The sequence below is a fragment of the Cnephaeus nilssonii genome (assembly GCF_951640355.1).
Source record: "Cnephaeus nilssonii genome assembly, chromosome: 1".
Taxonomy (NCBI): Eukaryota; Metazoa; Chordata; class Mammalia; order Chiroptera; family Vespertilionidae; genus Cnephaeus; species Cnephaeus nilssonii.
In genome coordinates, this window is record NC_137072.1 from 51,478,525 (window position 1) to 51,504,692 (window position 26,168).

A 26,168-nucleotide genomic window follows, 5' to 3' on the forward strand; every position below is an offset into this window, starting at 1 on the left:
CAACACTTCCGTATTTTGCTGCTATGCTCATTTTGTGATCTGTATTTGGAAAATGTCTGTCTCCTGCCTGGTCAGGCTATTTCCAATACAGTCCACACTAGCCAATTCTCTAAAGGGACTGAGAGCCTCTAATTTCACCTTGTAACCATTTTATCCTTCTCATAGAAAGTAGATGGGATGTACAAATCTACTAGTAATTCCTGTCTATGATTTTTTAAAATATACTTTATGTCAGGGGCAGCTGGAATAGGAGCGTAGGACGTTTCCCGAATGGGTCCCCTGTTTCATATATATATATATATTTTTTTTTTAATTGATTTTTTACAGAGAGGAAGAGAGAGGGATAGAGAGTTAGAAACATCGACCAGCTGCCTCTTGCACACCCCCTACTGGGGATGTGCCCGCAACCAAGGTACCTGCCCCTGACCGGAATCGAACCTGGGACCCTTCAGTCCACAGGCCGACGCTCTATCCACTGAGCCAAACCGGTTTCGGCAGGGTCCCCTGTTCTTGTGTCCCTTTCCTCATTCCCACGCTCAGTTTCCCCTTTCGATGGAGAATCTTGAAGGGCTTTATCTTACTCCTCTTGCATCCTCAAGACAGAGCAGCGCACACAGTACCGGGGAGCACCAAGACTAGGCAGGCCTCCCGGTCTCTCACGTGCTTCCGGTGAAATCCCTGGCCCCTCACCCTCCACATCTCTCCCTTGGGAGACTTATCCACGCTGCCCCGGCTGAAGTTACACGAGGAAACCCCTTCCTGGCACAGACGGTTTTGCGGCCAGGCGTGAGCACAGCCAGGAAACCGCCGCTAACCCAGCCTCGCCCTCACCCCGCCAGCCTCCGGGACCAGACCTCCCGTTACCGCCAGAGTGCGCAGCGCACCGCCCCCCAGGCCCCGCCCATCCCTCCCAAGCCCTCGCAAACCCCGCCCCACGTCCCGCCCCGCCCCCCGGCGCCGGAGGAGGCGGGGCCACGCCGAGCGCAAGCCCCACCCACGCTGCGCCTGCGCCACGCCCCCTGCGTCGGGCACTCGCCCCGCCCACATCCCGACTGTGCGGCCCGCCCCGGATACCCACCCGCGCTGACCCGCACCCGAGGGCATGGCGAGCCAGGTATCGTAGGCCCTGCCGCGGGCCCGAGTCCGAGGATGCAGGGGAGGGGAAGCATAGCCTGGAACCGGGCCCCTGGGTACCGGCGCCGAAACGGGGCCCCGGAGGAGCGGGTCAGCGGGAAGGAAGCTTTGTTTTGCCTCCTCGCTTGGGAGGGTTTTGCGCTTCGGGGCAGCTGGAGCGGCGTGGGGAGAACGGGGGAGTGGGGGCCAGGGTGGTCGGTGCGCATTCTGGTGAAATGGCTCAGGGGCCACGCTTTGCCTATGCAAACAGTACAGCAGGTTCTTTTGTTCACGGTTATTTCGTTCATAAAGGGGATGAGATGCCGTAGGAGCTTCACTCTCCTTTGTATTAATTAGCATAAGGCAGGCTTAGATTCCTTATACGCCGTTTTGCGTCAAGTTGCAGAACCTATCCAGGACTTACTGTGACTTGCCCGGGGTCATACTTGCAGGTGCAAAATGATAATTCCTGTTATAGTTCAGGTGTTGAAGTGGGGCAGTTGCCTGTGATTTAGAGTGGGGCTTTGTTTTGATTAGAATTGTCATTGAAAGGAAGAGTTTAAACTCCTTTAAAACATTCTTTAAAAGTGTCGGGGGTAGGGGTAGAATAAAACATATATGGATGAGCTATTCTTGTTGCTTCAGATCTCTGGTGTACAGTATGACTTCATTGTTAATATTGTGAATTTGACCTTTGAGGTTTAGGGTACATTGAGGGGAAAAGGATTCCAGTGCACTGTCTGGATTTTTTGTACCGTCAGATTTAATATATACATTTTAACTTTAAAAGCAGAATTTCTCACCTCACCAACTTACACAAGCCCCTCATCCTGTATAATAAAGAGCTAATATGTTAATTAGACCAGACCGCTGAACACCAGTGGGCGGGGGGCGCGCCAAGCCCCTTGCACGTGCATCGGGCCTCTAGTCTCTATATACAGTTGAACTCTCCTCTCCCCTCCACTCTGTTTCACTGCTACTAATAACTACTAAGTTATTTTTGCAAAGCTACCCTGTGCCAAAGGCTGTATTAGGGGCTTCATATTCATTCTCATTCACCCTTCACAATTACCCGGAATGTAGGTGTTTTATCACCATTTGTAACTCTTCTCCTTCAGTATCCAAAAGTGATGATTCTCAAACTCACTACCAAAGTTACACTCTTTCTCCACTTTTTGAATTCTGTAGCACTTTGTGCCTCTCCCTTTAAATCACACTTTTTGTAATTATTGACTTTCCAGTCTGTCTCCTATAAACCCAGTGGCTTTCAACCTTTATTCTACCAACTTGTTTCATAACCATTATGTAAACTGATCAAAATCTTCCCTGCTACATTTGATTCTCCGGTAATGGAGGGGTGTACTAGAATCTCTAGGGCAACATTATGCTATAGAAATATAATACAATTTGCATATGTAATTTTAACTTTTCTATTAGTCATATTAAAAAACATTAAAATTATGTTAAAATTTAATCCAACATATTGAAAATACTATCTCAACATGTAATCACTATTTTAAAATATTACTGAAGTATTCTTTTTATACTAAGTCTTCAAAATCTTACAGCTTAACTCAGTTCAGACTGGCCATTTTTCAAGTGCTCAGTAGCCACAGGTGGCAAGTGAATAATGTAGTGGGTAGCACTTTTAAAAAGGATAGGAATAGCCTGGCCGGCTGGTGTTGCTCAGTGGTTGAACAACCTGGGTATGTGCCCTGATGGAGAATCGAACCTGCCACCTTTTGGTGTATGGGACAGTGCTCCAACCAACTGAGCCACACCAGGGTGATAGGTATGGTTTTCTAAAGTTCACCCATTCTGGTACTCCTTACTGGTACATTCCTTCCCATCCTGTGGTTTTGTACTACACCGGTGTTACTTACACCAACTTGAACAAAAGAATTTCACAGGCTACGTTTTAAGCATTCAGATTCATTGGGCCCTATGCCAGACCTACTGAATCAGATTCTCTTGGACCTGAATTCTTAACCTGCTCCTGTAGAATGTCATTAAGTAGTCCATGAATAAAACTTTTCAACCAGAAGAGACCCTTATATCTGACCAAAGGTCATCTAAATTAAATATTTTAATGAATATTACTTATACGAAATCTAAAAAAACAGGCAGAACAATCCTCCGTATCACTTAGAAATACATGTTTCTTTTTTTTTCTTTTATTAATATATTTTTATTGATTTCAGAGAAGAAGGGAGAGAGAGAAACATCAATGATGAGAGATAGTCATTGATCAGCTGCCTCCTGCATACCCCCTAACCAGGGATCGAGCCCGCAACCCAGGCATGTGCCCTGACCAGGAATCGAACCCGGGACCCTTCAGTCCAAAGGCCGATGCTCTATCCACTGAGCCAAACCAGCTAGGGCAGTACATGTTTCTTTGTGAATCTTTGATATACTAATACTTCCTAAGATTAGCATTCATCAGTATCTAAATTAACTAATAAACAGTTCATTATTCATTCAGGTGAATAAACAACTTGCTCTTTTTTTTCCCCATTTCAGGTGATCAAGTGCAAGGCAGCCGTTGCCTGGGAGGCTGGAAAGCCTCTCTCCATAGAGGAGGTAGAGGTGGCACCCCCAAAGGCTCATGAAGTACGAATTAAGGTAATGTTACATCTAAGGCAATGGAAAAAGAAGACTTACAATTAGGTCTCTGGATAGATTAATACTCTTGAGTTCTGCAGAGGATAAATCCCAAAGGAGAGTGTCGAGAACAAGGTATTGAAAGTCCTCCAACCACAGAATCACAACATCCTCCTCTTATTTTATCCCTCTCTCCTTTGCAGCACTCCTCCCATCTTTTAGCTTTGATGTTGGGCTGAGCAGCCTTCCCCAGGGATCACTGGATGTGACTGCAGTTTATTTCTGTAGCCTAGGTTTAAGGTGACTTTGCCGGATGTTCCCCTTTCTGCTGACCCCATAACTTAAAATGTATGGTGACACATTAGAAACAAAAGAAAAAGAAAGTGGTCTTTAGTTTTGTTAGGTGAGACTTCAAATAAGATTTGGGAAGAGGCTTCTGATCAACTGGAGCAACAACCAAGTAAAGCCATCTTGATTAGAGAGCTTTAAATACTGACCCTTGCAGACAGGGCCCGAGTTCAAGGGATGCATTTATTATTCCAGTGCTTCTGAATGAAGCTATCCCAGGAGAGAGGCATAGTTCACAAGGCCACCAGCTGGAGGTTTTTAGCATTCTTCTCTTTGTTTTGATGTAAAATTAATGGTTTAAAGTAGTGACCTTTGCCCTGGCCCGTGTGGCTCAGTTGACTGGGCATCATCCCATGCACCAGGAGGTCACCAGTTCAATTCCCAATCAGGGTACATGCCCAGGTTTCCGGCTTGATCCCCAGTAGGGGGTGTGATCGATATTAGGCTCTCACATCAGTGTTTCTCTCTTCCTCTCCCTCTCTAAAAAATCAATAAAAATATTTTTTAAAATAAAATAGTGACCTTTAAATAAAACTAACATCCTAGAAACATCAGTTTTTGCTATGAATTGGAATAAATGTCCCCAATCCTACCTCCAAACACACAGCACCTAAACACGTACTGACTCATGCTCCCAGGGATCACACATATCAGGTCAAAGTCCTTTTCAACCCAGACCCAGAAATCTGAAATATTTTAATAGTTAAGTTCAGAAACTAACCTGATTGTGATTTTGCCACTGAAAAAGAAAACGTTTGTCCTGAATGCATTGTTTGGGGTACACTGAGTTCAGCTGTCTTTCCTTTGCCAACAAATAGCAAAGAACGTTACATTGTAAGTGGGTATGTAAGTGAGAAGCAGAGGAGTATAAATACACTCTAAGACTTCTCTTTGTGCTTTTTTGGTGGTTTGGAAAGATAACATACTTAAAAGAGATAGGGATAAAGGGCTTATTTAAGCCAATTTGTATGTGTGCTAAAAGGGAGTTGGTTCCACTAAAAGCTCTGAGTTTTAGTGCAGACCAAGCAGGCTGGCATATTTCAGAAATAATCCATACCTTTGTAGAAATACCATTTCCCAACAGTCCTGAAGAGCCCAGCAGTGGCTTTGCACACAGGTGCTCTTCCTCTTCACCTTATTTGCTTTGTCGTGCTAATCTGCACTGAAAAGGAGAATAGATGTGCCATCTGTCATTGAATATAAATGCACTAGCCCTTTAATGTACTACGAAGAAAAGGCTGCCAATGCTAGTTGTTAAGATGTCATCTATTTGTAAGCATATACTGATTTTAGAGAGGTTAAAGTGTGAAAGAAAAGTATCTTGGAATCCATGGGATATATTAAAATAAAAGGGCCTTTCCTTTGATGCCTCACTCTGAGTCGCATGCACACACACTGAAATGCTCTTTATTCGAATATCCTGATAGATTATTGCCACTGCAGTGTGCCACACTGATGCCTATACCCTGAGTGGGGCTGATCCTGAAGGGAGTTTTCCAGTGATCTTGGGACACGAAGGTGCTGGAATTGTGGAAAGTGTTGGCGTAGGAGTTACTACGCTAAAAGCAGGTAAGAGGGTATTTGAACCACTTATTTTACACCTCCATAGGGAAATAACATTTCTGATCAGCTACACATTGTTTACTTATGAACAAATTATCACCTAAGAAAGTTGTGAAGATTGATTTTATTCCTCACCCAGGAAACATAGAGGGTGGGCAAAAGTAGGTTGCAGCTGTTTGTATGGAAAATAATACAATAACTAATAAATAATAATACAAGAATAAACTCTGTGTTTCCCATCGTCACAACTGTAAAACTACTTTTGCCCACACCGTATTTGATGGGGGTTTTTTCCTCTGATTTTGCAGACTGCTGTTCATCTGAAACTGTTAAAAACATTTCCGAAGTCAGTTTCTAAGCAAGAATTTTTAAAGACGCATCAGTGAGTCAGTAGTTTGAGGCACATGACTCCTTGTTTTCCAGTTATTGTTTTTAAAAGTTTCCTTAGTCAAAATTCTGAAACTTGTATTTTTTTGTAGTCAGGCATTGTCTGAATGATGTTATGTAGGTGAAGTTCTAAGCCTTGAAGAGGTTAACTTTCAAAGCTGGATGAGCTGACAGGAATAGGAATTTGCAGGGGCTGATACATTCATTAGAAATAGATGCCACGTAGCCAGGATAATGTCTTTGCATTCATTTTCCAGGTGACACTGTCATCCCACTTTACATCCCTCAATGTGGAGAATGCAAATTTTGTCTAAATCCTAAAACAAACCTTTGCCAGAAGATAAGGTTAGTATCAGTATCTTTTTATTTTTAAAACAAGATTCATTTTTAAAATGATAATAATAAGTGTGTGGCAATTTATACAGACCATTCTACATGAATTATTTCAATCCAACTTTATGGCAACCTCACTATCATCATTAGTATCCCAGTTTTCATAGATGAGAAAGTTAAGATTCAGAAATTAAGTGGTTTTCCAAGTATCATCAGCTATTAAAAGAGAAAACTGAATTTTCTGAACTCAGTCTCTTTCTATAACACTAGGCCAGTGATGGGCAACCTTTTGAGCTTGGTGTGTCAAACTTCTCCAAAAAACTGAACATAACTCGGGTAGTGTGTCACTTTGAGGAAAAAACATTATTTCGCAAATGTTTCATCCTCAGGAGCAGCAAATGTTTCATCCTCGGCATGCGGCCGCTGACGTGTCATCAGAAATGGCTACGCGTGTCAGTGCTGACACGCATGTCTTAGGTTCGCCATCACTGCACTAGGCTAAGTTTGCCAACATGTAATAAAGAGGGACATACTTATGAAATTAAATGAAATCATTTTTATGCCATTTTATTATCCATGAAATCGAAGTAATAAAACTTATTTTAGCACAAGCCCTCCACCCCCACCCCACATGGCTCAGTAGTTGAGCATCAACCTATGAACCAGAAAGTCACAGTTCGATTCCAGGTCAGGGCATATGCCTGGGTTGCGGGCTTGAGCCCAGTGTGGGGCATGCAGGAGGCAGCTGATCAATGATTTTTTTCTCATCATTGATGTTTCTGTCTCTCTCTCCCTCTCCCTTCCTCTCTGAAATCAATAAAAATATATCTTTCTTAAAAAAATTTACTTCAGCCCTAACAAGTTTGGCTCGGTGGATAGAGCGTCGACCTTCGGACTCAAGGGTCCCAGGTTCGATTCCGGTCAAGGGCATGTACCTTGGTTGTGGGCACATCCCCAGTAGGGGGTGTGCAGGAGGCAGCTTGTTGATGTATCTCATCAATGTTTCTAACTCTCTCTCCCTCTTCCTTTCTCTCTGTAAAAAAATCAATAAAATATATTAAATAAATAAATAAATAAATTTACTTCAAAAAAGGTAGTTACTTATTGTAGTAAGGTAACAGGTCTTAAAGAACTACATCTTTGAGGTAGTTTATGATCTTCTTGTATTTGTATCCTTTTTTGTTTTCTTTTTACTGAGCTAGAACAGACATATAATAAAGTACTTAACGTATACAAATCTTAAGTGTACAGCTCAGCCTATTTTTATGTATGTACATACCTAATGGTTATAACCATCACCCAGAACAAGATAGAGAGCCCTTCCAGCACCCCACAGAGTCCTCCATGTCCCTTCCAAGTCAACACCTGCCTCCTTCAAAGGTAACCTCTATTCTGATTTCTTTCACCGTAGGACTTCATATAAATAGAGCTATGTCTGGTTTCTTTCATTCACAATGTCTGGGAGATGTATCCAGTTTGCTCAGTCATATTCCATTCCAAGTATCACTACTTTCTCTTTGGTGTTATGCAAAGTGCTAAGATCTGAGATCTCAGAAAACCTCTGCATATTGTTGTGGGATTCCCAAAGAAATACTCCAGAGGCCTGTCTATGAAAGACCTGAGTTTATTAGGACTTACATGCACACCAGTGGTGCTGACACCAGTGAAGTTGAATCACTAAGTCACTTCTGGCCTACAGACAGGCCACTCCGGGGGCCACTGGCCGTGCTGTTATCTCACCACCACCCAGACTTTCCCAGCACAAGGTTTCATAGAGTACAGAAAACAGAGAATAATGGGGCATGCAGAAGGAGGTGGATGCGCCTGTGAGAGATCAAAACACTTTTCTTGACTGAGGAGCTGGCCAGGCTCCCAAGGTCTCACAGTCAGCTTACTAATGGCCTTCATTGTCTTCCCACAGGGTGTGTGTGAGGGAGATTGGGGGGGGGGGGGGGGGGGGCGTTAGAGCATGGAGAGGGGCCTGTGTTTCCATTTACCCCACAGGTATTTGCCTAGGGCTGGAATGCTAAGTCATAGGATACACTCCCACCAGCAGTGTATGGGAGATCCATTTGTCCTTGCATTTGTTTTCTAATGCCATTGACAAAATTAGCTCATATTTTTGGAAAACAAGATTCCATTTGTTTTATAACATAAATCCAATTACTTTTGGCAAAGCTAGAACAAAAATAAATTGTTGTTTTCAAAGGGAATTTCAAGCAGCCTGGAAAATTTTGTGACACCTCAAATATAATTATGGTAGTGGGCTTCCTATGGCTGTCTGGTACCATTTAGAGGGACAAGTCCTTCCAGAGCTTACATGCATCCTGCATCACCTTCTGTGTGTGCACTCCTCTGGGAAGAAGGGGTTACATATTAAGGAGGGCTAAGCAAGCAGGTAGCTCTCCTAAAGATACGACATTTATAGGGGAGCTTTCTCACCTATTTGTTCTTTGTTTCTGGTCATATTTCTGTTTTACTCTCAAAGAACTTGTATTTACTATTGAATCCAGAGGCAATTCATTTCTCTTCATCTGTGTATTTGTTTATTCATCTGTATTCCAAAGGATTTTTTCTAAGAGTGTACATCCAATTGTTACCTGGTGGGGTCTGGTCCCAGGGCAGGTCTGTGGGTCTGCCTTGAGCCGGCTGGTAGCATGTGAGTTCTTCAGGCAGAAAAGATTTCATAACAGGAGTCCAGGTGATTTTGAGAGTACATTAATTAAAACTGGTGACAGTGAAAAAAAAGGAAGAGTTAAAGGTAGAAGAAGCAACAGGAGAGAGATTAGGCAGAGCGGCTTTGGCTCTCTGAGAAATAGAAGTGCCAGTAAAAGAAGTGAGCCAGGGAGGGGCTGCTGTTAGCTCACTGGAAAGTCAGAGAAAAGGGAGCCTTGGAGACAGGTTCAGGGGGTAAGCCCAAGATGAGATGCCGCTGCCCGCTGCTCCCCTGGTTGCAACTCTTGTGGGTTAGAAAAAGCAGAGATGCAAGGCACAGGCATGCTATAGTGAGAGTGCACTGTTGCTCCTTTGTTTTGAGGCGTTTTATCTTCAGCCAGTGGAAATCCAAGAGGAGGTCTCAGATGAGGGTCTTAACAGAATATTCATTAGCTTTCCAGGTGTGTCCTTCAATATGTTGATTCATCAAAATGTGCGTATGGAGGGGTCAGGGATTATTTTCTGGTTAGTTTCATTTTAAAACGACTTCATCAAAGAGGGACTGGGATGAGGCCAGGCTTCCCCAAGACAGTCTAGAGCAGTGATGGCGAACCTATGACACGCGTGTCAGCACTGACACGCGTAACCATTTCTGATGACACACGGCCGCATGCCGAGGATGAAACATTTGCTGCTCCTGAGGATGAAACATTTGCGACTAGAGTCTTGGAGTTAGTTTTTTCCTCAAAGTGACACACTACCTGAGTGATGCTCAGTTTTTTGGCGAAGTTTGACACACCAAGCTCAAAAGGTTGTCCATCACTGGTCTAGAGTGTGTAAACCAAGCATGTCAAACTCACTGCAACCATGCATGTCAAACTTGCAGCAAGTTTGACATGCTTGGTGTAAACCATTTGCTCCTAAGTGCCCTTGGTTAGGGAAGGTAAAACCTTGTGATTCATTAGCTGGCTGTAAATTGCTCAAATTGTTTTGCCTTGTTTAATTATTTTCTCTCAGATTCCCATATTCTGCTTCCCTAGCTTCTTACTACCCTGCTTTAAAATTATAGTGTTTAATTTTATTAACAATAACAAATATTTATTAAGCACTCTATGCCAGGCACAATGCTATTACTTTACATAACATCTCATTTTTTTTTTTTTTTTTTTTTTTTAGCAATCTATGAGAAAGAATTGTTCTCTGTATTTTCTAGAGAGGAAACTGAAAGTCCAGTTTAGGTTAACTTGCCCAACATCACACAGGATTTGAGCCCACGTGTGTCTGACTTTAGGGCTCATCCTCCTAAACGAGACACTATATCACCTATAAATTTAGAATATCAAAAGTAATTTTTGCTAACATATATTGGTTGCCTTTGTGAGTTTGCTCTCCCACCCCCAGCCCCATTACTGTAACCAACTATATGGGCAGAAAACTAAGTGAAGAGAGAAAGTAACTTGAATCCTTGAGGATTGTTACACTTCTGAAAAGGCCTGCTGAAAGGTCTAAATTAACCAGTTTGGCCTTCTGTTTTCCTTAGCCGAATGGATCATTCATTGCATGTGGTCTCTGTGTAGATGCTGGGTTTAGCTTTATGCTTTATGAAGTTACATTTGCTCACAGTGTTATGATGGAATTTTAAAATAATTTTATCTGATCCATAAGTTGTAATTGTTAAAAATTATTTCAATACTCTGACAGTAAGATCCTGAAGAATACTGAACGTTGGAAAAGATGTGAGGTTATAAATCTCTTACAAGTTTCCCTATTGTTGAAAGAGATAACTGATTAATACACACATTAGGAATTGGACTTTTGGTCTTAGCACACTTTCCTAACTATTTATTAGTTGTTATTTTTATTTTTTATTTTTTTTTTTTTTGTTCTGACAAAGTATCTTTATTTTTTTTTTTTATACTTCAGATCTATTTATTTATTTATTTATTTATTTTTTAATTTCTTTATTGATTAAGGTGTCACATATTTGTCCTCATCCCCCCATTCCCATCCCACACCCCTCCCCTTGGATGCCCCAACCCTCTGTTGAACTTAAGCATTGGTTAGGCTCATATGCATGCACACAAGACCTTTGGTTGATCTCTCCCCCCTCCCCCCACCCTCCCCTATCCTCCCTCTGAGGCCCGATAGTCCGATCGATGCCTCCTTGTTTCTGGTTCTGTTCTTGTTCATCAGTCTATGTTGTTCATCATTTCCCCTAGATGAGCGAAATCATGTGTCACTAGAGATATACTTATAAGAATTGAATGTGCGACGAGCAATAATAGTTATGCTGACAGGCAAATGAATCAGTCTGTAGTGAGTTTCTCTCTGGACCAACAGTTCTTTTGAGACCCAATATCAATGTCCACCAGTTCCCTATGAGTACATGTCGGCACTGACCCCTCAGCTCTGGATGGTGGACAAATGGTGGTAATGCAGGTCCGACTCCCTCTGGTTTGGTCTCGGCCGGACCCAGGGGCACTGCTTCACCCGGATCCAGGGGCCCGCGGCCTCACCCGGACCCGGGGCCAGGCTCACCCGGATCCAGGGGCCCGCGGCCTCACCCGGACCCGGGGCCAGGCCCACCCGGATCCAGGGGCCCGCGGCCTCACCCGGACCCGGGGCCAGGCCCACCCGGATCCAGGGGCCCGCGGCCTCACCCGGACCCGGGGCCAGGCCCACCCGGATCCAGGGACCCGCGGCCCCACCCGGACCCGGGGCCAGGCCCACCCGGATCCAGGGGCCCGCGGCCTCACCCGGACCCGGGGCCAGGCTCACCCGGATCCAGGGGCCCACGGGCTCACCCGGACCCGGGGCCAGGCTCACCCGGATCCAGGGGCCCACGGGCTCACCCGGACCCGGGGCCAGGCTCACCCGGATCCAGGGGCCCACGGCCTCACCCGGACCCGGGGCCAGGCTCACCCGGACCCGGGACCCAGGCTCACCCGGATCCAGGGGCCCACGGCCTCACCCGGACCCGGGGCCAGGCTCACCCGGATCCAGGGGCCCACGGCCTCACCCGGACCCGGGGCCGGGCTCACCCGGATCCAGGGGCCCACGGCCTCACCCGGACACGGGGCCGGGCTCACCCGGATCCAGTGGCCCGCGGCCTCACCCGGACCCGGGACCCAGGCTCACCCGGATCCAGGGGCCCGCGGCCTCACCCGGACCCGGGACCCAGGCTCACCCGGATCCAGGGGCCCGCGGCCTCACCCAGACCCGGGACCCAGGCTCACCCGGATCCAGGGGCCCGCGGCCTCACCCGGACCCGGGGCCGGGCTCACCCGGATCCAGGTGCCCGCGGCCTCACCCGGACCCGGGGCCGGGCTCACCCGGATCCAGGGGCCCACGGGCTCACCCGGACCCGGGGCCGGGCTCACCCGGATCCAGGGGCCCGCGGCCTCACCCGGACCCGGGACCCAGGCTCACCCGTATCCAGGGGCCCGCGGCCTCACCCGGACCCGGGACCCAGGCTCACCCGGATCCAGGGGCCCGCGGCCTCACCCGGACCCGGGACCCAGGCTCACCCGGATCCAGGGGCCCGCGGCCTCACCCGGACCCGGGACCCAGGCTCACCCGGATCCAGGGGCCCGCGGCCTCACCCGGACCCGGGACCCAGGCTCACCCGGATCCAGGGGCCCGCGGCCTCACCCGGACCCGGGACCCAGGCTCACCCGGATCCAGGGGCCCGCGGCCTCACCCGGACCCGGGACCCAGGCTCACCCGGATCCAGGGGCCCGCGGCTTCACCCGGACCCGGGACCCAGGCTCACCCGGATCCAGGGGCCCGCGGTCTCACCCGGACCCGGGGCCAGGCTCACCCAGGTGCCCGCGGCCTCACCCGGACCCGGGACCCAGGCTCACCTGGATCCAGGGGCCCGCGGCCTCACCCGGACCCGGGGCCAGGCTCACCCGGATCCAGGGGCCCGCGGCCTCACCCGGACCCGGGGCCAGGCTCACACGGATCCAGGGGCCCGCGGCCTCACCCGGACCCGGGACCCAGGCTCACCCGGATCCAGGGGCCCGCGGCCTCGCCCGGACCCAGGATTCAGCCTCACCCGGATCCAGGGGCACACAGCCTCGCCCAGACCCAGGATTCAGCCTCACCCGGACCCAGGGGCACATGGCCTCGCCCGGACCCAGGGGCACGTGGCCTCACCCGGACCCAGGGCCCAGCCTCACCCTGACCTAGTTCCCAGCCTCACCCGGACCCAGGGGCACGCGGCTTCACCCGGATCTGGGACCCAGCGGAGTTTCGTCTTCTTGATCCCAATTCCTGTTGGTCAATTCCCTCTCAGCAATTCCTTCGGCCATTTTCTCAGAGTTCCAGGGCAGCCACCGCAGAACTCGTTGGGCGGCGGGCTCGGCGAAGCTCCGGTGTGCCCGGTGCGCGGCGGCGGGCTGGTCCGGGGTGGCTGCGTCGGCCCTTGGGTCTGCAGCGGTGGCCGGTCGCTGAGCGTGCGCACCTGGCCGCTTCCGGGGCGTTGAGATTCTTGAAGGACTCGGAGGTCAGCAAGCGCGTAGTCTCCCGCCCCATGTCTCCCAGGGGCTCGTCTGTCCGTGCTCGGCAGCGAGTGAAGCCTTCCCCTCAGCCGGAGACCGCTGGGGGAACTGCGCCGAGCACGTTCCAGGCCGCCATTGTGTCGCCTGAGCCGTAGTTTTTAAAGTGTGGTCTTTGGGTCACCGGCATCAGCTTCATCCCGCGTACCCCTCTCTTTTATTCTAGTTGTATAGCATCCGCTCAGTTAGCCCTCCGGTGGTTCTGGATGGTGTCCGCTCCGCTCTCCCGTTGTAGTCTCAAAACCGTTGTGGTAGGCAGCCATCAGGCTTCTGCCCTATGCCTCCATCTTGGTCCTTGTTTGTATAGTTAAGTCTTGATTGTTGTTGGTGTCACTGGGAGGAATTGTCCTCCAGGCCTATTGGCCGTGCGGACCCTCTGTGTCTATAAAGGAAGAGTTGCTGTGCAGGAGACACGCCTATGTGCCGGGTCTTGGTGCAGCAAGGCTTCGGCGCTCACTGCGTCTGCCTCTTGAATGTGTCCCTTATGGGAGTGGTCGAAATCTGATGTCATCTCACACCGACCACTAGATGCCCTCGTTTCTGGGTCTCCAATGGTGTGTAGGTCAGCTACTGCCTGTGGCCCCTCAGCAGGAATTACAGCATCCCTTATATTCGTGACCTGTTTCGGTGTCTTCCCCTTTTGGCTGCCTCCCTATCGCTCAGCTTCCCCAATCTCCCTAGGTGGTCGCTCTTGATACCCCCCTTTGTGGGCTGAGTGCAAAGTCTTGGTGTTGTTAAGCCTTGATTGCTGTTGGTACACTGGGAGGATGTGACCTCCAGTCCAATTGGCTGTGAGGATCAGCTGTGTCTATGCCGGGAGACAGCCCCGTTCAACTAGACTTGCAAAATTGTAAAAGCCTCTGTGTTCAGCTTGGATGGGGCGGAGTTACAGGGCGGAGCCTACCGCCTTGGCTTCCCGTCAGCCCTGCCCTATGAGGTTCCTATGTCCCTCTGTACTCCCAGCAAACACCTCTGAGAGAAAAGTGCCCTGGAGATTCGCGCGCTGCCAAACAGTCTAGTCTCTCCCCCAATGAATCTGGATTCCCAGATTCTCTCCCGGAACTGGGTTTCCGTGTAGTCAGAATTGGGGCTCACCTCAGTCTGGCGCTTTTGTCTCCTTCCCTCCAGGGCGACTCAGCGGCACAGTCAACAGCCCATCCTCCGCGCACACTCCCGTGCGTGCCTCCGGTGCTCTGCTCTTCGCCGCCTCTCTGCATCTCTGCCTTACAGCCCAGCTTTCCCCAGTATGAGCATGGCTTCCCCGGGTCTTTCCCGGAACTGGGGTTCAGTGCAGTTGGAACTGGGGGTTCAGCACAGTCCGGAGCTTTTGTCTCCTTCCCGCTAGGGCAATCCAGCGTCACAGGCAACAGTTCCTCCTCTGCGCACATTCCCGTGCGCGGCTCCGGCGCAGCTCCTCTGTGTCTCCGTCCCACAGTCCAGACTCCCCCAGCATGAGCCCGGCTTCCCAGGGTTTCGCCGGGCACTGGGGTTCAGTGCAGTCGGAGCTGGGGTTCAGCGCAATCTGGAGCTTTTATCTCCTTCCCGCCAGAGAACGCCAGCCAGGCCGCCAGCCGCCCCTTCCTCTCCGGCTCCGTCTTCCCCGCACGCACGCGGGCTCCTGTCTCCGCCCGTGTCTCCATACCTCAAGCTTTTACGGCTTCTCTGATTTTCCTTGTGGTTTTCTTTTTCCTTCTAATTGTGCGCATTTCAGTCAGCCAGCTTTCCTGTGGTTCTGGATGATGTCCGTTTTGACTTTTAGTTGTGTTTTTGATATTGTTGTGCCCGGCTGTAGGTTAGGTGTTTAACCTATGCTGCCATCTTGGTTCCTCCTATTAGTTGTTATTTTTAAAAGTAATTCTTTTTCTTATGGGTTTTAGGGAACCTAATTCTATCATGCGTTTTTCCTTTTCTGTTTTCTTTAGAGTCACTCAAGGGAAAGGATTAATGCCAGATGGCACTAGCAGATTTACTTGCAAAGGAAAGAAAATTTTACATTACATGGGAACCAGTACGTTCTCTGAATACACAGTTGTGGCTGACATCTCTGTTGCTAAAATTGATCCTTTAGCACCTTTGGATAAAGTCTGCCTCCTGGGTTGTGGCATTTCCACTGGCTATGGTGCTGCTGTGAACACTGCCAAGGTAAGTGTTGGCCTGGCTTTTAGCTTCCACCTTCTCATTTGATACAACAAAGCTTTGCTGAAGTAATTAAATTGGTCCGATCTGTAAGAAACCTAGTGATTTTCTTGACTCTTGTGGAAGCAGTACCTCACGGACTGTCTCACTGTTAGGTGGAGCCTGGCTCTACTTGTGCCGTCTTTGGCCTAGGAGGAGTTGGATTGGCGGTTATCATGGGCTGCAAGGTAGCTGGTGCATCCCGGATCATTGGTGTGGATATCAATAAAGATAAATTTGCAAGGGCCAAGGAGTTTGGAGCCTGTGAATGTATCAGCCCCCAAGACTTCAGTAAACCCATCCAGGAAGTGCTCGTTGAGATGACTGATGGGGGAGTGGACTACTCCTTTGAATGTATTGGTAATGTGAAAGTCATGGTAAGTATGCTTGGTTGGCTTCATTTCTTTCTCTCTCTCTCTCTCTCTCTCTCTCTCCCTCTTCCCCACCCCCTCTCCTCTCTCTCCTCTCTCTCCTCTCTCTCCTCTCTCTCTCTCTCTCTCTCTCTGGTAAGTATGCTTGGTTGGCTTCATTCCTTTCTTTCTCTTTCTCTCTCTGGGTAAGTGCTTTTTAAAATATATATATAGTTTTATTTATTTCAGAGAGGAAGGGAAGGGGAGAGATAGAAACATCAATGATGAGAGAGAATCATTGATCAACTGCCTCCTGCACACCCACTACTGGGCATGTGCCTCAACCAGGAATCAAACCATGACCTGGTTCATAGGTCAATGCTTAACCACTGAGCCATGCCCCACTGGGTTGTAACTGCTTTTTTAATGCAATTTTCTTAAGATTTAAAGTTGTTTTATTTTTGTAAAGGAGAAGTCTCTCGATAAGAATTATTCTAGAAGAAGAAAGGAAAAATAATGATTTGAACTACAAATGGGAAATGACATGAGTGACTCAGGGAAGGATGAAGAAAAATGTTTCTTTGCCTTCCATGTATGCTGAATCTTAGAGTATGTCTGCTTAAATAAAGAGGCTGAATGGTGCCGTTGTAGAGAGCATGCGCGAAGGTAGATAGACATCCACATGCTAAATCAGTGACCCTGAACAGTGACTTCTCTAAATCTCAGTTTCCTCGTGTAAAATACAGACAGTAAAGCCCCTACTTTGATACAAAGTAGACATTCAGCAAAAGTGTCAGTCTCTGCCTGCTTCTTTTATTAAAGTCTTTAGAATTTTGAGCTGGTATTTACTTTTAAAAATGGACAGCAAGTAAAAGCTTTAAATCCTTCCCATTTGTGTCACTATTTAGCCAACTTAGTACATTTCTTAAAGAAAGTAAAATTGTTCAATAAAATTAAATGCTGTAAGCATTCCACTTGATCATTTTGCTGCCATTTTTTTTAGAAAGCTTTGTGAAGCCACTCTCTCCTTTCCCCTCTCCCCCAGAGTTTCTGGGGAAGCAGATATTCTTGGCAGAATGCACTGCCTTCTGTGATTTGGCTCATCTCTGCCCGCAGAGAGCCGCGCTGGAGGCCTGCCACAAAGGCTGGGGCGTCAGCGTGGTGGTGGGAGTCGCTGCGGCCGGGGAGGAGATCGCCACCCGGCCCTTCCAGCTCGTCACAGGGCGCACGTGGAAGGGAACCGCCTTCGGAGGTGATTGTTGGAGGGGTGGCACGTTTTCTCTCGTTTCTATTTGCAGAGTTTTAATTCCAGGCCAGTTTTCTTGGTTTAACAACAATTTTCACGGGCTTCTTCTCATACTGAGTTGTTGTACACAAAGTTATTTTAATAGAAGAGTTTCACACTCAATCGGTATTTCCTCATGACGCTCAAAGCCACATTTTACTCAGTAAAAGAAGGAAATTAATATTCTGTTAATGAGGCCATCGTTGGGGGTAGGGCAGGCAAACGACAGTCATCCATACTGCGTCATGTTGTGGGGTTATAGGTTCCAGGCATTTTTTACTCATTTTTCTGGAGGGTGCAGTGGTCAACCATACCTCTGGCTGAAGAGAACTGATTTCAGCATAACTTATACTAAATCTTAAACAGAAAATGTTAAATTAGACAAAACCTTATAACAAAAGTAAAAAGCTGCCAGACTGATTATTTTTCCCCGTATGATCCTAAAAAGTGCATGGTTGTTAATCCTTTGTACACCATAAGCGTCTATAGATGCAAGGATGGTTTCCATTTTGGACGCATGGCAGTTAACTGGTTAGGGTTGCCTAAGTGTTAATAGGTTTTTTAAAAATATATATTCTTACTATCCTCTTAGGAATAAGATCATATAGCATGAGCTTTGCATGATCTGTGTATCTGTTAACATCCCCTACCTTAGGTTATGCCTGCTTTTTTAAAAGTCAGAAGAAAAGATTCAGGAAATATGCTAAAATGAAGAATTTGGCCAAAGTTTTCCTTCTTTATACTACAGAATCTGCTGTAGAAATGTCACGCTGACTGAACCCTCCTTTCCTGGAAATATGCTGAACTTGAGAATCTTAGAACAGACTTTTAAAGCCACACATGCAACTCAGAGGCATCCTCTCAGGATCCAGAGCTGAATTTGAAAGGCCTTCTAAGGCTGGGTGACTGAGCCAGGACGGGTGTTAGGAACCTCTCACTGAAGCCTCATCCTAGCACAGTGCAGTTTGGGAAATAAGCAGGAGCATTTGGGACCCCATGGTGTTCCTAAAACAGCGGTCGCCAGCCTTTCAGACCTCGCGGACCACCGGTTGGCGACCGCTGTCCTAAAATATGACCCACAGATGTAAATAGATGTTTTGGTCTAGAGTTGTAGATGTCTCAGTTTTAATAGGAGTTTTAAAAGAGAAAGAAAAAGGTCTCAGTTTGTAGGGGAAAAAATAATTAGTAGAGGATATAATGAGGGAGATTTGGAAAAAAAGCTCAAAAGAGATTTGAAATATGGTCCAACGCATCCATGCTTTAAAAAGTAGGAAGGCTGCTTTGTTGATTTATTGCTTCTTTCAATAACAAGTGAAAAGTTAAAGCATCTAATTTTCTACTTTGCTTTCAGTTTCACAGTTTTCTATTCTGAGTTGCTATCCCTATTCATTGTTGATTTAACACCAAAGAGAGAGCCACGTAGCACATCAATATTTTTCTTCCTTGCATTTCATTATTATGGAAATCTCTGCTATTGTGGACCTAAAAAAATAAGCTTGTTCTAAGACTTACAGAGTTCTATCCTGGCTAGTCTAACAGTCTCAATTGAAACGTAATGACATTTTAGTAAATCAGTATAGAAAGAGGAACAAACTAAAAAGGCATTTACTTTTTTCTTAACTAATGATGTTCATTAAATTCTTTCTCATCTCTATGCTGATTGTAATGTTTTTCATTCCTCTGTAATGAAGACATTTATTCTCTTAAATGTCTTTGTTTAACCCACAAGGTAATAAGCATACTGTAGAAACTTGCTGAAAAAAGTTAATAGATGTATGATTTTTTTTTAGGATGGAAGAGTGTAGAAAGTGTCCCAAAGTTGGTGTCTGAATATATGTCCAAAAAGATAAAAGTTGATGAATTTGTGACCCACAATCTGTCTTTTGATGAAATTAACAAAGCCTTTGAACTGCTGCATGCAGGGGAGAGGTAAGCTGTCCCTTTAGTTGTATATTACAGAATGTAGGAGTGATATGAAGTTTATGGAGGAAAAAGGATAAATATATCAATTTAATGTTCTTAAAAGAAAAGATACCATTCAAAACCTACATGTATTGTTTCTCTTACAGCATCCGGACTGTTGTGAAGTTTTAAATTCAAAGAAAGAAAGTATGTCCATCCTTATAACTGAATCATGTGAGCTGATTGGAGCAGCCAGACAAGCTGGGAGAAGCTCTTACAAGTCCACAGCCTCTTAGATGTTCGGTAACCTACTCTAGGGAATAATGTTTTCTGTATAATTAATAACTCTAATCAAGGGGAAGGCTAATACAGTCATAAATCTGTTTTCTGGACGCTCCTTGTGAATAATTGCTAGCTCATTAAGGAATTTTTTAACAAAATAAAAGTAATTTCTGCATAAGTGTTTATCTCTGTTCTTTGCTAAGTTTATGTTCACGGTTCTTTCCCCACTACCTTTATTCTCTAAAGGAAAGATGGAGGAAGCAGGCCAGTAGTGAGTTATGAACCTTGTCTGCTGCGGGCTCAGTAACTTTGGCTTAACTTTTAAGAGTCTCAGGCCTACTTCCTGAAGAACAGATTTCCTTGGCCACAGTGACCAAGTTAATCAGAATCCAAGGCCTGTGTGAGTTATCTTCTTGAGGGCAGGAACTGTGCCTTGTTCAAACTTACATACGCCCAGTTCCTAGCCTGGTATCTAGCCCACAGTGAGCACTAAAATTCATCATTGAAACTACCTTCTGTACTTAAGTAGGGGGGGGGGGGGTGTTCTTAGCGCTATGAACTATTTCAAGATTATAAAAACTAGTTATTTATGTACTCAATGTCCAAGTTCTGGGCACTTACTTTGATCAGATCTTCACAGGTTACCACTGGCCAGACCCATTGCCCTTCCAGAGGAAGCAGCGTCTAGAATTCGATGTCTGTCACTCTCGTGCCTGTTAGGCATTTTACTGTCCAGGCATACAGTAAGTCCTTGCTTAATGTCGGTAGGCTCTTGGCAACTGCAACTTTAAGCACAAGGACACATCACCAAACCAGTTTTCCCATAGGCTAACTCCGTGGTCGGCAAACGGCGGCTCGCGAGCCACATGGGGCTCTTTGGCCCCTTGAGTGTGGCTCTTCCACAAAATACCACAACCTGGGTGAGTCCATTTTGAAGAAGTGGCATTAGAAGAAGTTTAAGTTTAAAAAATTGGGCTCTCAAAAGAAATTTCAATTGTTGTACTGTTGATATTTGGCTCTGTTGACTAATGAGTTTGCCGACCACTGGGCTAACAGAAACAACAGCTAAGTTCCTACTGCATATTTCTGGTCCCAAAAACATCACCAAACTAAAGATTCAACATTGAAATAAATGTGAGCTATACATACATTGAAGAAGGATTAATAAAAACAAATCAGATAATAATGTTCCTCCAACCCAGTTCAGGGTCGTGGGTGGCTACAGCATCTCTGCAGCTTAGGGCTCAAGGAGGGACCCCCACCCTGGACAGGAAGCCCTCCCATCGCAGGGCACACACACACACGTGCACTCAGACTGGGACAATGTGAACACGCCATTCACCTCACGTGCACACCCACGCAGACATGGGGAGAATGTACCAGCTCCACACAAACAGTGACCCCAACTGGGAGTCAATTTTTTTTTCTCATCAACATTACAACGAAATCAAGTTGAAGAAAATGAGGTTATTCAAGGACCTGCTATACCTCACTTTATTGTGCTTCTCAGATACGGGTTCCGTTTTTTTTATAAACAGGTTTGGGTGGCAGCCCTGTGTCGAGCAAGTCTATCAGCGCCATATGCAACAGCATTTGCTCACTTCGGGTCACATTTTGGTAATTCGCACAATATTTCAGATAGTGGTTCCTCTAATGGATCTGGGCAAAGTACATTGAAAACCTAGAAAGGATTCACCATTCTAGATGCCATTTTGAACAAGTCAAAATATCGACATAAAAGAAGAGTTTGGAAGAAGTTGATTCCAACCCTCATGGATGACTTTGAGGGTTCAGACCTCATTGGAGGAAATAACTGCAGATGTGGTGGAAACAGCAAGAGAGCTGGAAGATGTGACAATTCTTGCAATCTCACATGATGAAACTAATGGATAAGTTACTTCCTAGGGATGAGCAAAGAAAGTGGTCTCAAGATGGCATCTACTCCTGGCAAAGATGCTATGAATATTGTTGAAATGTCCACAAAATGATTTAGAATATTACCTAAACCTAGTTGATAAAGCAGCAGCAGGATTTGAGAGGGTTGGCTCCAATTTTGAAAGAAGTTTTATAGGTAAAATGCCATCAAACAGCGTCCAGTACTACAGAGAATTTGTTTGTGAAAGGAAGAGTCCATCAATGTGGCAAGCTTCACAGTCCTTATTTTAAGAAATTGCCACAGCCACCCCAACCTTCAGCAACCACCACCCTGGTCAGTCAGTGGTCATCAGGAGGCAAGACACTCCACCAGCAAAGTGATTACAACTCACTGAGGGCTCAGATGGTGGTTATTTTTCAGCAGTGCTTCTAATTATGTACATTGTGTATTTTTTCATACATAATGCTATTGCACTTAATAGATTACAGTATAATATAAACATAACTCTTATATGCAACTTGGAAACCAAAAAAATGTGATTTTATTGCCTTGGTCTAACACTGAACTTATACCTCAGGGGTATACCTGGACATATCCATAAACCCTCTCGTCTTCAGTATTGTTGTGCAGGTTTTAAACTTGATACTGTCTCATTCTGCAGCTTTAACTTTTCATTCATTGTATGCTTAGGCTGTTATTTTGTGCTTAATCTCTGTTGTATGTGAAGCTCTCATTCACTAATTATAATACTATGCAACAATCCTATCTAATAAAAGTAATATGCAAATTGACCATCACTCCAACTCACAAGGCCACCCCCATGTGGTCAAAGATGGCCGCCCCCATGTGGACACAACATGGCCGCCACAAGATGGCCAGCAGGGGAGGGCAATTGTGGGCAATCAGGCCAGCAGGGGAAGACAGTTGGGGAGGACCAGGCCTCCAGGGGAGGACAGTTGGGGAGGACCAGGCCTGCAGGGAAGGACAGTTGGGGGGACCAAGCCTCTAGGAGAGGGCAGTTGGGAGAGACCAGGCCTGCAGGGGAGGGCAGTTGTGGGGGACCAGGCCTGCAGGGGAGAGCAGTTGGGGGGAGGAGACCAGGCCAGCAGGGGAGGGAAGTTAGGGGGGACCAGGCCTGCAGGGGAGGGCAGTTGGGGGTGGGGGGACCAGGCCAGCAGGGGAGGGAAGTTAGGGGGGACCAGGCCTGCAGGGGAGGGCAGTTGGGGGGGGGGAACCAGGCCAGCAGGGGAGGGCAGTTGGAGGCGACCAGGCCTGCAGGGGAAGGCAGTTAGGGGCAACCAGGCTGGCAGGAGAGGGCAGTTAGGAGTGACCAGGCCAGCAGGGGAGGGCAGTTAGGGGCAATCAGGCTGGCAGGGAAGCAGTTAGGCATCAATCAGGCTGGCAGGGGAGTGGTTAGGGGGTGATCAGGTTAGCAGGCAGAAGCAGTTAGGGACAATCAGGCAGGCAGGCAGGCGAGCAGTTGGGAGCCAGCAATCCTGGATTGTGAGAAGGATATCCCAGATTGGAGAGGGTGCAGGCTGGGCTGAGGGATACATCCTCCCTCCCGTGCATGAATTTCATGCACCGGGCCTCTAGGATCCTATATAATTAAGAGGTAATATGCAAATTGACCCTCACACAAGATGGCCGCCCCCATGTGGTCAAAGATGGCTGCCACAAGATGCCCCGCAGGGGACAGTAGTTGTGGGCAATCAGGCCAGCAGGGGAGGGCAGTTAAGGGCGAACGGTCCAGCAGGGGAGGGCAGTTAGGGGCAACCAAGCCGGCAGGGGAGGGCAATTGGGGGCGATCGGGCCGGCAGGGGAGGGCAGTTGGGGGGGACCGGGCCAGCAGGGGAGGGCAGTTGGGGATGATTAGGCCGGCAAGGGAGGGTAGTTGGGGGCAATCTGGCTGGCAGGGTAGTAGTTAGGCGCCAATCAGACTGGCAGGGGAGTGGTTAGGGGGTGATCAGACTGGCACGCAGATGAGCGGTTGGGAGCCAGCAGTCCCGGATTGGGAGAGGGATGTCCAACTGCCGGTTTAGGCCCGATTGGGGTTCCAGATTGGAGAGGGTGCAGGCTGGGCTGAGGGACACCCCCACCCCCCAGTGCACAAATTTCATGCACCGGGCCTCTAGTTTAATTATATGTATTACCATAATTTAACTGTTCTCCAGTTGATGGCATGAAGTTGTTTCCAAAGCTATTCCTGTATTGCTAACAACATTGTGTGGGAACATTTTTGTACATTGTGCTCAATGTGTTAGTTACTTAGGATAAGCACGTGTTTACTAGAAATTGACAAATTGCTCTTCAAAGTTGTTGGACATTTTGCAAATCACATGGGTGTGAAGTGGTATTTCATTATGACTTTAGTTTGCATTTCTCTGTTACTTAAGTCTTTCATTGGCCATTTATATTTCCTTTTCTGTGAAGTATTTATTCACATCCTTTGCCCATTTTCTATTGGATTATCTCTTTTTCTGAGTAATTTTTAGGAAGTTTTTTAAATTTTTTACTTCTCTGAGATCTTTATTTTACATGCCAATCTTTTGTCAGTTTTATATTTTATTTTAATGTGTTTGATGTTACTTTTATTTTTAAACCTGATACTATCTCATTCTGCAACTTTCACTTTTCATTCATTGTATGCTTAATCTGTTATTTTGTGTTTAATCTCTGTTGTATGTGAAAATCAAATTATCAGTCTTTTCCTGGTGCTGTTAAGGAACACTTAGAGTTTTTTAATCCTGAGCAGTATAAAGTAAAAAACGATGGATAGTCTTACCAACCAGGTAATCCAATGTCATAAAAGTAAACACATGAAAGCAATATATCCATGAGTTAGAAAACTCAAATAGTAGAGAAGGAAAAGCTACACGCTCCTCCCCTCTGCTAAATCAGGTGACCACTGTTAAGTCTATGTATATTCGCAGAAGTTTCTATGTATGTAATAGTATTTATACACGTCCTTTAAAATTACACAAATACTTTGTGCTACATGATAGAGTATTTTAGACTGTTTCCGTATCAGCACATTTAGATCTTTGTGCATTTGAAGGGCTAGGCAGTGTAACCTACCTCTCAGTTAGCTAGAGGGCTGGAGAGACAGTAGGGACCCAGGTGATCCTAAACTATTTATTATCTTGGGTGAACATGAAGGGGAAATTAAAACTAGCTTCTACGCCTGCAGAAAATGTGTGTTCAATCCGGTTTGGTTTAGCCCAACCTTCCAGGAACAAAGCATGGCATTGCCTTGGGCAGCTGCAATAACAAAATGGGCATCTAGGGTACTATTGGAGAGCTAATAATTCTTTTAAAAAGTTTTTATTTCCCATTTTCTACCATAAGGATTCTTGGATCATGGGACTATAGGTATAAAGTATTCCTTATTAAAATCCTTTTAATACATCCCCTTGGGTGGCATCTAGAATGTCATGTATATTGCTGAACCAAAGTTTTTGGAGGAAAATATAGATTCAGCACAGGACTAAAAGCCATTCACTATATGCATATCAGCAAATCTATCCTGGTTGTCCAAAATTAGGATTCTGCCACCTTAGAAATGTTGGAATTTTTTTTGAAAATATCTTGGACAAAAGGTATATAATCTACACTAATAAAAGAGAAACATGCAAATTACCATCACTTTGCTACGCTACCAGCCAATCAGAGTATGCAAATTAACCTGAAAACATGGCGGCAGCCCCGCCCCCCTGAGCCTGTGGGGGTCGGAGAAGTCTGGCGCCAGCGCCTGAGGCTGGCAGCAGCCACAGAGACCAAGAAGCCACCTGTCCCGTGATCCCAGGCCGCAGCCAGCAGCAGAAGCCTCACGTCCGCCTGCCCCATGTCCTGGGGGAGATAGAGAAACTGGGCCCCAGAACCTGAGGCTGGGTTCAGCCCGGGAGACGAAGTAGCCTCCTGCCCCCTGATCCCAGGCCGCAGCCAGCAGCAGAAGCCTCACGTCCGCCCGCCCCACGTTTTGGGGGAGACGGAGAAACCGGGCCCCAGTGCCTGAGGCTGGGTGCGGCCCGGGAGACGAAGAAGCCTCCTGCCCCCTGATCCCAGGCCGCAGCCAGCCAGAGAAGTCACCCACACTGCATCCCAGGGAAGACAGAGAAGCCGCCCGCATTTGGTCCAGGCGCCAGCACCTGCGGCTGGCTACAACCTGGTAGATGGAGAAGCCGCCCACCCCGCAGACTTGGGCACCAGCACCTGCGGCTGGCTGTGGCCCAGGAGATGGAGAAACCACCCACCCACGGTCCCGGGCGCCAACACTTATGGCTGTAGCCCAGGTGAAGCCATCAGCCAACCATCCCCTGCAGCTGCAGCCGGCCTGGGCGCCTATGGCTGACCAGAGGGAGGGAACCCCAGATTCCTGGTGCCTGTGGTTGGCTGGAGGAGGGAATCTTGGGTTCCAGATGCGGGGCCGAGGCAGAGGTGGTTAGGGGCAATCAAGCCAGCAGGGGAGCAGTTAGGGACAATCAGGCTGGCAGGCAGAAGTTAGGGGCAATCAGGCAGGCAGGCAAGCAGTTAGGAGCCAGCATTTTTGGATTGTGAGAGGGATGTCCAACTGCCAGTTATCCCCTGAGGGGTCCCAGGTTAGAGAGGGTGCAGGCCGGGCGGAGGGACACCCTTCCCCCCCCCCCCGCCCCCATGCAGGAATTTCATGCACCGGGCCACTAGTTTTAACATATATGGCTATAACTTCCACTGTATATTTCATGAAAAATAGTAAAATG

General features: G+C 47.2%; 1 protein-coding gene across 2 annotated transcripts; it reads left to right on the top strand.

The window, feature by feature from the left end:
* The first annotated feature begins 1,003 nt into the window (after positions 1-1,003).
* Positions 1,004-19,731, top strand: LOC307100666 (alcohol dehydrogenase class-3). Of its 2 annotated transcripts, none has more exons than XM_079773158.1 (9): positions 1,004-1,114; positions 3,634-3,735; positions 5,490-5,631; positions 6,270-6,357; positions 15,482-15,701; positions 15,851-16,111; positions 17,201-17,336; positions 19,160-19,298; positions 19,439-19,731. In XM_079773158.1, exons 1-9 carry the CDS (start codon positions 1,103-1,105, stop codon positions 19,461-19,463), a joined length of 1,125 nt encoding a protein of 374 aa, XP_079629284.1. In that variant the 5' UTR covers positions 1,004-1,102; the 3' UTR covers positions 19,464-19,731. The 2 variants fall into 2 exon arrangements, with proteins under 2 accessions (XP_079629284.1, XP_079629283.1); XM_079773157.1 differs by having other exon boundaries at positions 1,094-1,224.
* Positions 19,732-26,168: the final 6,437 nt, after the last annotated feature.